This window comes from Malurus melanocephalus, unplaced genomic scaffold (assembly GCF_030028575.1).
Source record: "Malurus melanocephalus ecotype Western Australia unplaced genomic scaffold, MMel_1.1 scaffold_5, whole genome shotgun sequence".
In the NCBI taxonomy this organism is placed as follows: Eukaryota; Metazoa; Chordata; class Aves; order Passeriformes; family Maluridae; genus Malurus; species Malurus melanocephalus.
This window is the reverse complement of record NW_026623237.1, coordinates 3,613,468-3,627,560: the sequence shown is the minus strand read 5'-3', so window position 1 is coordinate 3,627,560 and position 14,093 is coordinate 3,613,468. Positions and strand designations below refer to the sequence as shown.

The window sequence follows — 14,093 nt, the reverse complement described above, 5'->3', positions numbered from 1 at the left end:
TCACAGGGCACCTGCTTCCTACCTCACCCCACCTTGCCCCAGAGGGTAATTCCTTCCTAAGCAGGGAACAGGTTGCACACGGGGCTAGGAGCTGTATCCCTTGCATGAGGGAAGGGCAACCCAAACATTTAAAACCAGCTGTAGGCACCACTCTGATCTTAGAACTGCCCTATCCCTACATAGGGGACTGCCTCTGTTCCAGGCATCTTGTTCTGTCCACGCTGGTGCAGAGGCCTTGGGCTGCCTTGCTTTCGGTTGTTGCAAGGGCCGCTCCATCTTCTTCCCAGCCAGGCTGGCCCCAGGCTGGAAGCATAAAGGGGTCCCTGTTGGAGTCACTAKTTAGCTCTGCACAAAACTGCAGGCAGCACTGTGCTTTCAAAGAGCAAGAGCAAGTAGTGCCAGAGCTTGTTCCTGCTTTGGGTTTGTGCCCATCCTTGCTGTGACCCATTGTCCTGTTCATCCCCTGCCTTATTACCCTTCAGTGGCCTCCAAAGCCGCTTTCACAGCTGACTCTCCTGGGTGAGGAGACAGCTCCTAAATAATCCTGTCACAAAGGCTGTCCYGTGTCCTGGCTCCTATGCTTGGAAGCAGTTTCCCTACAACACCTAAATTGCACATGCTAAATTTCAAATCCCTTTGCAATTTCCTTGTTTCCTTCCCTCAACTTTTCCTTCGCAGCGATGGCTGCAGGAACATGGCAATAGGCACGATTGTTTCGGTCTTCAGTGCTCTTTGTTCTCAGGCACTGCCTCTTCCCTCTGCTTTGGCTGTGGGCTGCCAGGGGAAGGAGGGATTTTTGCCCCCCGCCGATGATGCGCTGGTGGCACAGGGAGGCAGGGGTGGAGTTGGGATCACTTGTYGGTCTCTCAGCAGCCCATGCCAGGGCCTTGCCTCTCCTTTGTGCCATCCCCCAAGCAACGGCCACTGTACACAACGTAATGAGCAGAGCAGGCAGCGSCCTCATGGGAAGCACGCCAGATGGAGCCTGCAGAGAGAGCAGCAGGGAGCAGCCGGGGGGCTGGCTGCTCGCTGTCTGCCCCAGCACTTTGGATGGCTGACTTATAAAGATGATCACATCGGGAAAGTGCTCCTCTGTGCCCCAGGGGCCTAGCACCCCTCACTTTCCCAAAGGCTTTAGCTGTCCACCCAAACCAGGTGTCCAGGTTTTGAATGGATATGGCTATGTAACTTGCTATTGGAACACTAGGGATAAGCTGACATCCGCCAGAAGGCTACCAGTGAAACTCCCCAACCACATCATTCCCAAACCCTTTTCCTCCATCCCAGACTCAGTGTATACAGCTCCCCATCAATCTCCTTTTAGCAGCAAAGTGTCTGGTGCCTCTGCAAGTCAGAGGGAAAGCCAGTAGTGGCGGGAGAGCCTGTGAGCCATGGCCGAGTGCCTGGCATTAGGGCACGGCTTGTGCTCATGCACAATTCCTTACTCCTCCTTTTGCACCACGCATGCTCCTGCAGCCCTGGAGCAGCTGGCGTCCTCTCGTCCCAGGTCCCAGCCCCCACCCCACTCCACAAAGAAAAGACAGCAAGAACAGTACCTTTTTTTTCCTTTTTTCTTTTGTACACAAATATATACAGGGTATTATACACATCTCTACATAGACAGTGCCACTCAGAACACACAGCTCTCTGTGGGCAGGGCCCCGACAGCCGCAGAGGCAGCCCCAGACCATGGCCATAATTACAGAGACCACAGCATCCCAGCCCCCACTGGACCAGGAGCAAGGGCAGTAGGTGGGTGCAAGAACAGGGAGGCAGGATCAATGTCCCCCTTGCCCCAGCCTGGCCACCACCTGGAAGGGACAGGCGACTCTCACCATGCTCCTTCACATCCACGTATGCTCCAGCCCCAGCGGAGCCCTGGAAGCTGGGGTGGCCTGCCCTCCCCATGCAATGAAGAACCACATCACTTCCCCTCCCTTCACCCTTTTCTCTGGGCATGTGATTCTTATAGAGGAGGTGCACAGGAGAGTCAGCTATGTCCTTCTTGGAGCCCCGCCTGCTCTCTGTGAGCTGGGCTGCCTCCCTCGAGTGGGGGGCACAGGGTAGAAAAGCCGTAAGATGTGACCACCCTTCCTAGCAGCTGAGGTGGGCAGGGCTGACACTTCACTTGTTCTGGTCTATTAAAGTGCTTGGAGCTCCAGGGCCAGCACAGGTGATTGAGAAGGTAAATGACTGTCCCCTTTCACCCAGGCCCTCAGGCCCTGCAGGGCACAGCCCCAGGGTGCCAGTGCAGCACCCACGGATGACAGGCAAAGGGAAGGTGATAGTGTCTGCAATGAGCACCAAACAGGATGGTGGCAAGGTTTGAGGGAAATAAATATAGCTAAATAGCAGAGGGATTTATTATTTTCCTTTACATTTTACACAAGGGGAGAGGGGAAGCAATTGAGAGCGACTGATACTGACCAGAAACYTCCTCACAAAGTGTTTTGCACAGGATCAGTCCTTCTTCCAGGTGCCAGGGGCTCCAGTCCACCTCTCCCACCCATCCTGTTCCCTGCCTGCCTCTGGGACACAGCTATAGACAGGGAGGGGRCAGGGGCAAGAGGTAGGAGAGGAACAACCCCCCCTCTCGCAGGCTGGATGACGGCAGGGGAGCCTACACCAGTCAGGGCAGGTGAAGAAAGTCGGCACAGCCCCATGAGGATTTTGTGCCCCTGAAGATGGTGGTTTTGGTTGAAGAGAGCTCCTAGGGGCTGCTCTCCCAGGGCTCCCTCCCTCTCTGACCACCTCAGCTGGGGGAAGACCCTGCAGCAGTTCAGGGAAGGCAGCTCATGGGGCCTCATTGCAACCAGGCAGTGCTGATGTTGCAGGGTGTTGAGGGCCTGTAGCCTGAGACCCTTTCTCCCCTCTCCCTAGCACCCAGGAGACCCCCAACACAGCCCCCCTACCCACAAGCCTGACCCTGCTGTGCAGACACAGGGCAGCAAAAGGGGGGCTAACAGTACCACATGGGGGTCAGGTTGATTTGTTTGAAAGGGGAGTAAAATGTGCAAAGAAAAATGCCACTTAAAATGATGCTGCAAACCCCTGCCTGTGCCCCTGGGAGAGGAGGGAACACGACCTAGGGGAGAGGCTGCCTGCGCCTCCTCCTGCCTATGAGAAATGCCCTCAGCACCCCTCACCCTGCGAGGGCCTGTCCAGCTCATGCCAACCCTGTGCCCCTTCCCTGGCATGATGCAAGCCTGAACCACCAAGCCAGGCTGCCACCATCATCATCCCTGTGAGATGAGGACAGGTGAGGGGGAAGCCTGTCACCATCCCCTATCCCGGATCATCTCTTGGGATGCCGCAACAACTGGATGCTGCAAGGGGTTGAAAAAGGGCACACGCAGGCACCAGGGAGAAGGGGTAACAAAAGCCAACCCCGCCCTGCGTGGGGTTTCCARTAGACTGATTGAAGTTTTTCATTTATCACTTTCCTGTAAATCTAATAAATTATTAGTGTTTCTCACCAGGAGGACAGGAGATAGTGGGCCTACCCCAAATGTTCCCCTCATGCCTCTTCCCACAAAGCACCCAACTTTCCTCCTTCCCGCAGGTCCAGAGCAGCAGCATGGGGGTTACAGTCCCCCCTCCTCCCCAGCCTCTGGGAGTCTGGGGTCCAGGGATGCGTTGAAGAAGGTAGCTAGTAAAGAGCATGCCTGCCGAGCAGCCGGGCTGGCGCAGGGGTGGAGGGGCAGGGAGATGGAGAGCTTGCAGCAGGGCCCCTGCCCTCACTGAAGGCAGCGGCTCTCGGGGGCGGGCAGGGTCAGYAGCCAGCACCCTCGGGGTGCCTCTTCCCAGGTCTCTGTGCACAGCCTGCCCTGCTCCTGGGTCTCCTTCCCCTCCCGCCCTTCGAGGTCCCTACTGGCGGATCTCATTCTCTATCAGGCTGTCCTCACACGACTGGAAATCTGTGTCATTCATGCCATCTGCGTTGATGAGCTCCTCATCCTGTGATCCCTGTTCCTCCGACTCCGTTCCTTCGCCCTCCGGCGAGGAGTCCTGCAGCACTTGGGCRATGTACTTCTGTCAGGGCCAGGCATGGGGCAGGCAAGGGGTAGGGAGAAAGCAGAAACAATATGTGAGTCTCAGGAACCTCTCCAGGAAACAGAGCACAGCACACCAAGCACCATGCATGAGGCTGAGCGTGGGGATATGCTGGGAGGGCAAGGAAGGGTCAAGACTCCATGGAATGCACCAGGAGAGGGGGGAAAGAGTGGGGTTTGGCCCTGAAACACCCGATAGGTTTCAATTCTGGGACAGGGAGCCTGGGATGGGAAAGAATGTGACTTCCCAGGCTCTTTGGAGAACTGGAAGACGGTACTCCCTATTTTGTTAGTAGATGGGTCCTTGGAGGCTCTGCCTGCCTCTTATAGGGATTCTCCTTTTGGCGAAAAGTTGTTGCCCTTAGGTGTATGGAGACTAGGAAGGAGCCCGGATCACATATGCACACCATAGCCCTGCTCTCCTAAGGAAGCAGGAGGCTCTGCTTTACCCCATCTCTGCAGCTCTGAGTAGACCCCCACTAGGTAAACCTTGTGGAAAGAAGAAGCAGTTGAAGTGAGCCTGTGAGCCAAGGTGAAGTTCAGAAAACTGACTCTGAGGTCTCAGGATGTTGGACAGGGGAGAGAGGAGTCCCCAGAGCACTTCCATGGCCTTCAAGGCAATGCCCATGGAGAYCCCTTTGTGTTGGCACTAGGACAAGCCCCGTGGGTGACAGCTTCTGCAGGCGTGCAAGCGTGCAAAGATGCAGAATGAGAAGGGAGACTGACCCGGCTGGATTCACTGTCCCAGCCGAAAGAGAGGCGGAAAGTAAATGTACAGCATCTGAGGAGCAGTGGGAAAGAGGTGTGTGTGTGGGGGTTACACTTCATCATCCAGAGCAGGCGAGGGGCACACTGCCCAACAGTTGCCTCCCACCCTCACTGGGAGGATCCAGGTGCTAACTCAGAAGAATGGGAAGTGAGGAGTGAGGTACTCAGACAAGGAGTTACCTCCCCCTTTCCAAACTCAGGTGAGGGGTGTGCCAGGGCACAGAGGTGGAACAGTGACTCACAGCTGATTTGGGAGCCGGCAGATTGGTGGCAGGTCTCCCATTCTGCCTGTTGTCTATGGCATCCACTTCTGTGTGGTCAATCTGGAGAGGAAAGGAGAAATTGAGACTGCCAGGGCAACACATTTGCTGTCACACCTCAGGAGCAGCATCCAGGCAGTAGGGACAGCCTTGGGACTATCCACTCTGTGAAGCCAAGGTTGACAGGCTCTGCTGAAGAACAGCCTGGGACCCCCCAGAGCCCYTGCTATTTTATGGCTGAATTGTGCTCCCAAGAAGGGTCCCGTACCCACCAGTCTGCCTCACCTTGTAGTTGTGAGCGCTGAGGTATTTGAAGTGCCCAAAGCAGACGTGACACAGGCAGATCACAATGGTGATCACAAGGACCACAAAGGTGAACATGGAAGTRGGGGCCAGGAACCCTGGGGCAATGGAAAACCAAAGTGGCAGTATCAGAAGGACTGTGACTGTGTTCCGTGGCTGGAGGCTGCCAGGATCAGAGCTTGGCTCCGTAGGAGGCTAAGGGCTGGCATTCCAGCCCAGGGCTCACCTGTGCGCACGGTGGAGAAGAAGAGAAGCCAGAAGAGGCAGAGGATGGGGGCTGCCACTACCTGATTCACAGCCCCTGAATGGATTTTCTTGTCCAGCTTGGCAGGCAGGTAAGCATAATATAAGTTGTATCGGTCCACCAGGTGCTTAAGCAGCATGTACATGAGCCCTGGAGRAAGGGAAGAAAGCCAGCTCAGTGGTGTATCACTCCCTCAGTCTAGGAGAGAGGCTATCTCCTGGTCATCAGCCTTGCCTCCCTTCCATCTCTGACACAGGGAGGTGTATCCCTTACCAAAAGGGACAATGATGGGGCAAGTGATGCTGTATGTCATGACTACAGTGAAGACGCACATCATCCAGGCGTAAGCAGCCCCAAACTGGAACTCGTAGGCCTGGTGCTGCAGGAGGGAATGGAGACCCATCAGCAGGAGAACCCTGAGAGCTGAGTGGGTGTGTGCAACACACTCAGCTCTACACACAGCACCGGGTGAGACCCGTCGGGGTCCCATCGCAGCACTCCCTTCCCTGGTTGTGCTGGTCACAACCCATCCCCTCAGCCCCGCTACATACTCGTTTGACGTTCCTCCGCTCGGCCGCCGAGCGGGCCAGGCAGAGGCGTATCATGTACATGAGCAAACCAGGGATGCGCAGCAGGTCCATGGCATTCCCGATAAAGGCAGAGGCGATGACATAGTTGACAAAGAAAGCTCCATTGTCCGGCAGGAACACGCACCTGGGGAGATGCAGCAAGAGCAGGCTGCAAGAGGTGCTCCCTCCTTGCAGGGCAGCAGCYGGGAACCCCCAGTAGCTCTGGATGCCAAAGAACCACTTCCCATGGTAAACAAAGTCTTTCTGCTAAATTCCACTTACTCAAATCGCACGGCAGCTTCAGCAAGGAATTTTTTGTCAAACAACCAGCGGAAAAACACATCCAAGCTGTGGGGGAGGAGGGAAAGAAGAAAAGAGAAACCATCAGGAGCAAAGACAGACGGACATGAACACGGCAAATATGTAGAAGCTGCCCTAGAAGGATCCAAGGCTCTGATCATAGATTGTTTTGTTTCCTCCTAGAGTATGTCACCAGCAATTATACAAAGTGGACACTGGACAAAAATAAACCAGAACAAAACAGCGTAGCACTCAAAAAGGGATGTAAAGCTTCCCACTCATGMGTTCTTATCTCTTTGCCCCGATCCTATCAGTATTCTTCTTCTCTCCTGTTTGGAGGCTTACATCCATGTAAGGGGTTACTGACTCTACAGAAGAATCTGGTTAGGTGCAAGGTACCCTCTAACAAGAAATTTAAAAAATCCCTTAAGATAAACAAATCCCATTTTCCTCAATTCTGATTTTTTGATGTAAAACCATCCAATCCTCTGCACTGGTGGAGTACAGAGCTCAACGGACAACAGCAGGAGGATCGTCTCCTCAGAAGGAAGTGCAATCTGTTTTACAGTCAAAATGCAAGCTTTCTGAGAGCATTCACTTGCCCAAGATGCAAATTTACATGCAACGAGGCATTTTTAATCTGTTTTGCAAACAYTGCTGTAGCCACCCAGTGGCTATCAGAAGGTTTGCCTATTTTTAGGAGCTGCCTGACATCACCACTGAGGGGCTGTATCTCAAATTTGGAATTTAGGTGGGGTGCAGACAATAATATCATAGAATAGCTCAGGYTGGAAGGGAYCTTAAAGACCCCTGATGCCACAATGTGTAAGGAATGAACTAGCACAGAAAGRGTTCCCTGTCCCTCACCCACTCCCCCAGATTTTTCTTCCTCACACTGTTCCTCTACTTGGCCCCTGGTCAGCGCTGGAGCCCACACCAACTGCTGGCAGTTGATGCATCAGTGTTTCCCACAGGGCAATTCTATAAACTCTGCAGGAAGATCTGAGACCAATGTGATACACCCAAACAGGTGAGCACTGCTGTACCCACACTATCCCACCCAGCCAAGCAGCCCAACCTATTCAAGTTCTGGCTTAAAGGGGGAATTCACTAGTTTAGTGCAAAATTTGGATTGCACGCTGAGCACAGATGTGGAGAGCATCTCCTTCACCACCAGACCTCAAGCAGATTATTCACATGTACTCATCTACTACGCCAACTTTTCCTGCATTATTTCTAACACCGTGGCATATGTCAATGTGTCTGCAGATTGAGTCAATGATGTCCTAGAGACCCAGTCATGTATGGTCTGGCCTGCTCTCAACGAAAATTAAACATCAGTCTCCCATAAGGATGGCAGCCAGGGCACCACTGCAGCGAGGCAACGATGTTGTATACATTACAGAACAATCATGGGTGTACCTCAACCCTCCCTGTTTCCCTGCTCCATGTTTCTGTACTTGCCTTCTCTTCCAACAACTCCTACCTGCTCAGGCCCAGAGACGGCAACAGCAAGACCATGAAGATGAGGAAGGTGTAACATTTGTGCATGGTTGTCCTGTTCTCTCCAGACCTGAGGGCAGAGAGGCTGTTAATCTTAAACTGTCACCCCACCAGCCACACCAACTGTAGTCCCACAGCTTTCTCATGAGTAAACACTTTCCAGTGTCTAATCTGAATCCCACCCTGTCCATAACTAGGACATGAATATGTCCCCTTTCTCTCCAGCACTTGAAATCCATTATCAAGTCTCTGTTCCTTCTGCCTTGTCTCATGGACTCTGCAATCATCTTTCTTGACCTTCAACCCCAAGAGCTGGTGACACCCTCCCCACAAGTCTCTGCAACACAGAGCAGAAAACAAAAGTTTACACTGCATGTCCCGTGGGGAATGGGCCTCACAAGTAGCACACTTAACAGTGCTCTGCACTTCAAGTGCCTTCCCTGTGGCCAGAAGCCAGAGCAGCTGAAATGATTTTCCTTTGGAACAGCCATGTCTTACACATGCTACAGGAACACCATCCCTGCCTGCTCACCTGAGCTAAGATTTCCCTTGCTACTAGCATTTCTCATAGTGACTAGCCCCAACTCCTCCCAACTTTCTTCTTCTTGTAGACCTATGTCCAGCTCTGCTCAGACAACCGTGCTGCACAACAGCAGCTWAAGACTGGCAGAATAGCTGTCTACAGCAGTCCCCAAATGCCCAAGAGGTGCAACATAATACCATGCTTGGAGTGGAAGACAGAACTTCAAGCAGAAGGACCCAGCCCAGAACTTTATGTCAATGAGAAGCATCTAGCAGACAGTCAGCTCACTGAGAAGGTAAAATGGTTTTGGCTGTCCTTACCGGGTCCAGTGTGCTTCAAAGAAGGCAGAGTAGTATACAATGGTGGGCAGAAGAGCAGAGAAGCACCACAGCAGCAGGGTGGGGAAGAACTGGGTGATGATTGGGTTCTGCAACAAGGTAGAGGCAAAATCACGTGTTACACCGTGCAGCAGGTCCTGTGTCAGCCACAGGTATAGCTGCCTTTGCTGATTTCAAATGCCCAGCACTGCGACTGCCACTGCACCCTGGCCAGGATCACCACTTTGCTCATGATCAGGCTGACAGAACCTGGGGAACGCTGACAATCTCTCTCCTTATCCCCTGCCTCGTAAGGGATGCTGTGCCTTAGGGTGGTTCCTGTGCTACCCACCCTGCACCTGTCTCCAAAGTCCTTACATTGAGGTACTCCACGGGCTTGGTGACATTGAACTTGTCCATAGTGGTGATGATGATAGCAGGGGTGGTGAGAAAGAAGAGAAGGATGAAGAGGACCACATTGATCACAAGGCAGCGGATCCACCATATAAAGCCCCGGATGGAGAGGTGTTCCCTGGGAGGGAGAAAGAGGACATCAGGATGGCTGAACAAGGTGTGGGGCTTCACAGGCACACCACAGCCCGGCCTGGTGAACGGCATGTGAGGTGCCAGCCCAAGGCATTCCCCCTCCCTGCCAGATCAGACCTCTAGCTCAGCCAGGCTGGGCTTCAGMAAGATCTACTGACTCAGTCACCAGAGGAGCACATGGAGGCAGGGAGAAAGGGAGGGTACACTCCTTTCCCACTGGGAGGGTCACTGAGCCYTACGGAGTTGCTTACCAGTAGATGTTCTGTGGGTCAGGAGCGTAACTGACGGTCCAGTTGGAGACATGGAGGGACTCACTGCAGGAGGAGGCCCTGGGCTCCCCACGGCAGGCACAGCCCTGGCACTTACAAGCGTTGAAATCTTTGAGGATTCTGGATAAGAGAAAGAGGGATATGCTAACACAAAGGGCTKGCAGGCACAAGCTGAAGGCGATGCCTTTGTGCTGCTGTTCTGATTTAAGGCAAGGACTGGGACAAGTGACCTTCTTGGGRAGGCCAGGTCCCTTTGCACTCACATGGCTGTGATGGTCTCATTGTGGAAGGTGACAAAGGCCATCCCCAGAGGCTTTTCATTAACCTTCTCCTTCTCCCTCTTGTAGTCATCTTTGAGCTTCTCCTCCAGCTTGGTGTAATACTCAATGGCCTCCACCTGAGGAGAAGGACAGAAGACAGATGGTCTGGGGACCCAAGCCAATGGACACCCAACTGCTGTTCAACACCTCCAGCTCTCCCCTACCTCCTCACAGCCCCTGATGACACAGCAGCACAGGTGGCCACAGGGCTTGGGATTGATCATGGAAGGGGTGTTGTCCTTGCTCTGYAGGTTGGTGAAGTAGATTCGCCCACGCTCAGCTTTCTTCCTGAAACAGGAAAGTGGAAAAGGAAGAAAAGAAAGAAAGAGGGAGACTTATAAAAGCTCTGTGGCACCAAACCTGAGGGATTATCAGAAGCATCGGCTCATTTTGCCTTTTCTCGCAAAACAGAGGTTACCTCTCTGCATCGAGGAACATAAGCCGGGCAACATCATAGCAGGGACGGGCCTCCAGGACAGTGCAATTGGCATAGGCCTCTCTGTGGATGAGAACCATCAGTTCATCACAACCAGCACCAAAGGCCATACCCCTCAAGCAAGCTCTCAGTGTTTAGGACTTTTCTCCAGCCCTGAGGAGAGTATCCTGAGCTAGTACAATGATGGATACCAAGAGTTTGCAGGGAAGCCTGTAGGCTCTGTCTCTTATAGCAGATGTAAGATAGAGGGCAAATGCCACATGCTTTGGCTTTGGAACAAGAAGCATCTCTAGACTTTTGTCCTAAAGCAGCAAGGAGCTCCTCTGACCCCACACTCCCCTCTCCTTTCACAGACTTGTGTTCAGAAGGAGGCAGAAGARCTCCCAAAGGGTACAAAGCATTTCTTTTCTACCCATGGTGCTTCTAAACATGGTCCTGACAGTGATGTTCTGATAGAAGAGGAATTTAATTTTCTTGTTAAAAATATAAAACTTTCTACAAGCACTGTGATCAGAGCAGCAGCACCACATCCCACAGTCATGGCTTGAGCACCTCCTGCCCGTATCTCATCTGTGAGCTTACCTACATCTCAAGACATGCCCTGTCCATTGCTTACCACACTGACCCCCTGTGGCTCTTTAAGAGATAGTTGGGCATATCCCAAGGCACAAAACAAAGGATATTTCAGATAAAAAGCAGAAAAATAATAGTGAGAAGCCTGAAGTAGAGGTGTTCACTGGTTTTGCCTAGCTCTCTGCTCTCAATGTATTATTACAATTCCAGGTAATACTAGTACTACCCTAACAAATACATCCCTGTTACAGAGCAGTCTTTAGGGACACAGTGAGACTTACTCAAAATGCTTCTTGATCTTCTCTGGCTCAGCGTATTTTGAGATTCCATTGATGAATAGAGTTCGCTTAACCTGTAAGAAAGAGAGAAAGGAGAGGACAGGCCAATGTGGATGGTGTAAAAGACCAGATTGCAGCAAGCCCCCCTCCCCAGATCCATGTCAGTGATGAAAAAGGGCAGTCCCATACTTCTAGCAACCAGGGCTCCCCCTTCTCCTGTAGTTCACTAATTGTTGTCAACCTGCACCAGTGGGTGCTGCAGATTGACCGGCTAGGGATTTACACTGCAGGTGCCTGAACAGAAACAGGGCTACCCTTTAGAAATTAAGAAGGCAAAAGCAGAACAACCCCTGAGGAACAATGGGGTCCTTCCACATGTTTACCCAGTGYGGGCCTCTCCTGTTTCCCCACAGGCAGTCATGGCTGCTGCTCTGGAGGTGATCTGCCTTGGCAGGCAGAATAAAAAACAGCCAAAACGTGACAGCCCTAAAGTGCTCTGGAAATTCAGGTGCTCAGCATTCTCTTCAAGACTACCTGACTTGACCACAGGGCATGGGAAAATGTGCCTGGSAGAGTGGCCAGATCCTGCTCACCAAGTCATCCTCTTTGTAGCGCATCTTGGAAGTGTGCCGGCGCATGCTGTACACTGTCAGCAGCAGGTACAGGAAAGCAAAGGTGGTGTGCAGCCACAGCAGGTTATTCCTGTCACAAGGGAGACCACAAAGGTCAATGCAAGGTTGCCACTACAAGTCAGTGTATGGCTGGTCAGGCCCTGAAGGCACTGGAGCCATGAGTGTAATCAGCATAGCACACAGATGCCCTACAACCAAATTCCAGGAGCTCAGCCTGGAAATTGGAGCAGGGACAGMAGCCTCATAGCAAGGGCAGAAATGCAACCTTCAAGGAGATGAGGCTCTGCAGCAAGTGAACATTTACAAAACACCCCTTGGGGGCCTCAGTTATCCATCCCACCCCTGCCCACACATACCCAGACTTCAGGTTAGCGATAGTTGTCCTCCCAAAGCTGTAGGCATTGTTTTCTAGGGAGAAACAGGAAGACACAAGCATGTTCAGTTACAGAGAGTGGACAAAGCACCACTAGAGTGAGCTACAGCAAGAGTATCACCTGCAGAATACCTCAAAACCCAAGCGACACAGAATGACTCTGTGGATGCTCTACACTCGAAGTGAGAGAGCAGTTWAGGATTTGTCTGCGTGAGGCCTGTCCTGGCCTCCACTGCTACTCAGTGGTCTGGAACACGGTGTTGAAAGCAGATCYCCCAGCCTAGCCAAAGGCTCTTTGTTCTCACCTAGCAGGTCCCCTGAGAAGTTGACAGGTAACACGATGCCCACGGAAAGCACACCCACGGCCACCAGCAGCCCAATGATGTGCCTCTGGAAGGACAGGTAGTGCACTGCATCGGCCCCGCATTTGTCCCGGATCTCATCATCCCTGCCAGGGAGAGAAAGGCTGTCAGGCAATTTTCTGCATTTCCTCAAGTGCTGGGGAAGAGCACAGGGTCACAGCTGCCCTCCTGATCAGAGCACACATGGCACCCCTGGTTCTGCCCTACAGAGGTGTAGCCGGACTCTGGGTTTGGGAGACCAACACTCAGCCTTGGAGCAGCCTGAGCAGAAACCTGCCTGTGCAGTGGTTACCTAATTCTGCTCCCCATGGCCCTGCCCTCTGTCCCCTAGGGCAGGCAACCAGACACATACAAACTCCACCTCATATCCTTCAGGAGGGCCTTGCCTTCCCTGCTAAGATACAGGATGCTGATGCTATCCCATTGCATTCTGAATAGAAGTGCTTGGGAGACTACTCCTGCTCATCATCAAGCTGAGGGCATCTCCCTGCATCCTCCAGTCCCCTCCTCATAGCCATTCCTCAGAAAGCAGTGTCTCTAGCATGAGTGCCAGGAACATCTTTACAGAGCAGTGTAAAGTATTTCTGAGATGGGACTGAGGTGGGGCAGCTATGGGCTGGGTTCCCTCCTCTGCCACAGATTCACTGTGTGACCTTATTTTGGCTTTAGGACTCCTCACATAGTCCTATCTTCGCTTGTTCTCTCTAGAGGACACACTTCACGTGTGTTCTCCAGAGAGGGGGCTGCAGCAAGGGCAGTTACTTCATGCATCTGTACTGCACTGTGCATCCCAACAACCCTGCACTGCCCCTCCTTCCCCACGTGGGTCCCCCATGCAGGTCCTGGGGCACTCACTTTATCCTGAAGATGGCTGTCAGCCAGGAGCAGAAACCCTGTGCAAAAAGAAAACAGGAMAGTTTCACATCACTCTGTGTTCCTTTATCCTGGCTCCCACCTTCAAAGGCTCTGGGGACCAGGCTGGTGACCTTGCAACTCCACATACTTGGCTCGGGGTGGTGGGGGGGCAGACCAGAAGCACCCAGATGTGCAGAGCCACAGGTGGGCCAAGGTGAAGGAGGTGACAGTGCTACTCCATGGAGCACAACACAGGTTGGATTCTGCCGGGTGGCTGTTCCCTACCAACTGGCAGCTCAACYTTCCAGGCAACCCATGGGCTCCTGGCTAATATGGAGCTCTCCATAACCCAGGGAGACCCAGAAAATTCATCACACTTTAGCACCACGCTGGACAAGAGAAGCTGGAGAGACTGGGAAGGTAGGATGGGCCAAGGCAGTRCTTCTCAAAGGACACCTGGGTGAGCTTCACCACCCCATGCATCACACCCATTATCCTATTGAACTGTGCCTCCCCTTTAGGAAAAAACTAGTAGAGAAAGACCACAGGGTGAGAGAGAACTGGCAAGTAAGTATTGTTTGTAATGCTGAGATTATAGGCTGGACAGATG

At 52.7% G+C, this 14,093-nt stretch overlaps 1 protein-coding gene across 3 annotated transcripts in view; it reads right to left on the bottom strand.

The window, feature by feature from the left end:
* Nucleotides 1-1,556: 1,556 nt before the first annotated feature.
* Nucleotides 1,557-14,093, bottom strand: part of TMEM63B (transmembrane protein 63B) — a 48,373-nt gene continuing 35,836 nt past the window's right edge. For all 3 annotated transcript variants that reach the window (XM_057370612.1, XM_057370603.1, XM_057370593.1), the window contains 19 exons: nucleotides 13,484-13,521; nucleotides 12,572-12,714; nucleotides 12,250-12,301; nucleotides 11,855-11,963; nucleotides 11,265-11,335; nucleotides 10,393-10,473; nucleotides 10,139-10,262; nucleotides 9,918-10,051; nucleotides 9,637-9,774; nucleotides 9,218-9,371; nucleotides 8,843-8,949; nucleotides 7,983-8,069; nucleotides 6,479-6,544; nucleotides 6,179-6,341; nucleotides 5,901-6,006; nucleotides 5,610-5,777; nucleotides 5,366-5,481; nucleotides 5,063-5,143; nucleotides 1,557-4,032 (listed from right to left, as the gene is read on the bottom strand). In XM_057370612.1, the coding sequence (XP_057226595.1) occupies nucleotides 3,868-4,032; nucleotides 5,063-5,143; nucleotides 5,366-5,481; nucleotides 5,610-5,777; nucleotides 5,901-6,006; nucleotides 6,179-6,341; nucleotides 6,479-6,544; nucleotides 7,983-8,069; nucleotides 8,843-8,949; nucleotides 9,218-9,371; nucleotides 9,637-9,774; nucleotides 9,918-10,051; nucleotides 10,139-10,262; nucleotides 10,393-10,473; nucleotides 11,265-11,335; nucleotides 11,855-11,963; nucleotides 12,250-12,301; nucleotides 12,572-12,714; nucleotides 13,484-13,521 (2,103 nt within the window). In that variant the 3' untranslated portion in view covers nucleotides 1,557-3,867. The remainder of the gene's footprint in view (nucleotides 4,033-5,062; nucleotides 5,144-5,365; nucleotides 5,482-5,609; nucleotides 5,778-5,900; nucleotides 6,007-6,178; nucleotides 6,342-6,478; nucleotides 6,545-7,982; nucleotides 8,070-8,842; nucleotides 8,950-9,217; nucleotides 9,372-9,636; nucleotides 9,775-9,917; nucleotides 10,052-10,138; nucleotides 10,263-10,392; nucleotides 10,474-11,264; nucleotides 11,336-11,854; nucleotides 11,964-12,249; nucleotides 12,302-12,571; nucleotides 12,715-13,483; nucleotides 13,522-14,093) is intronic.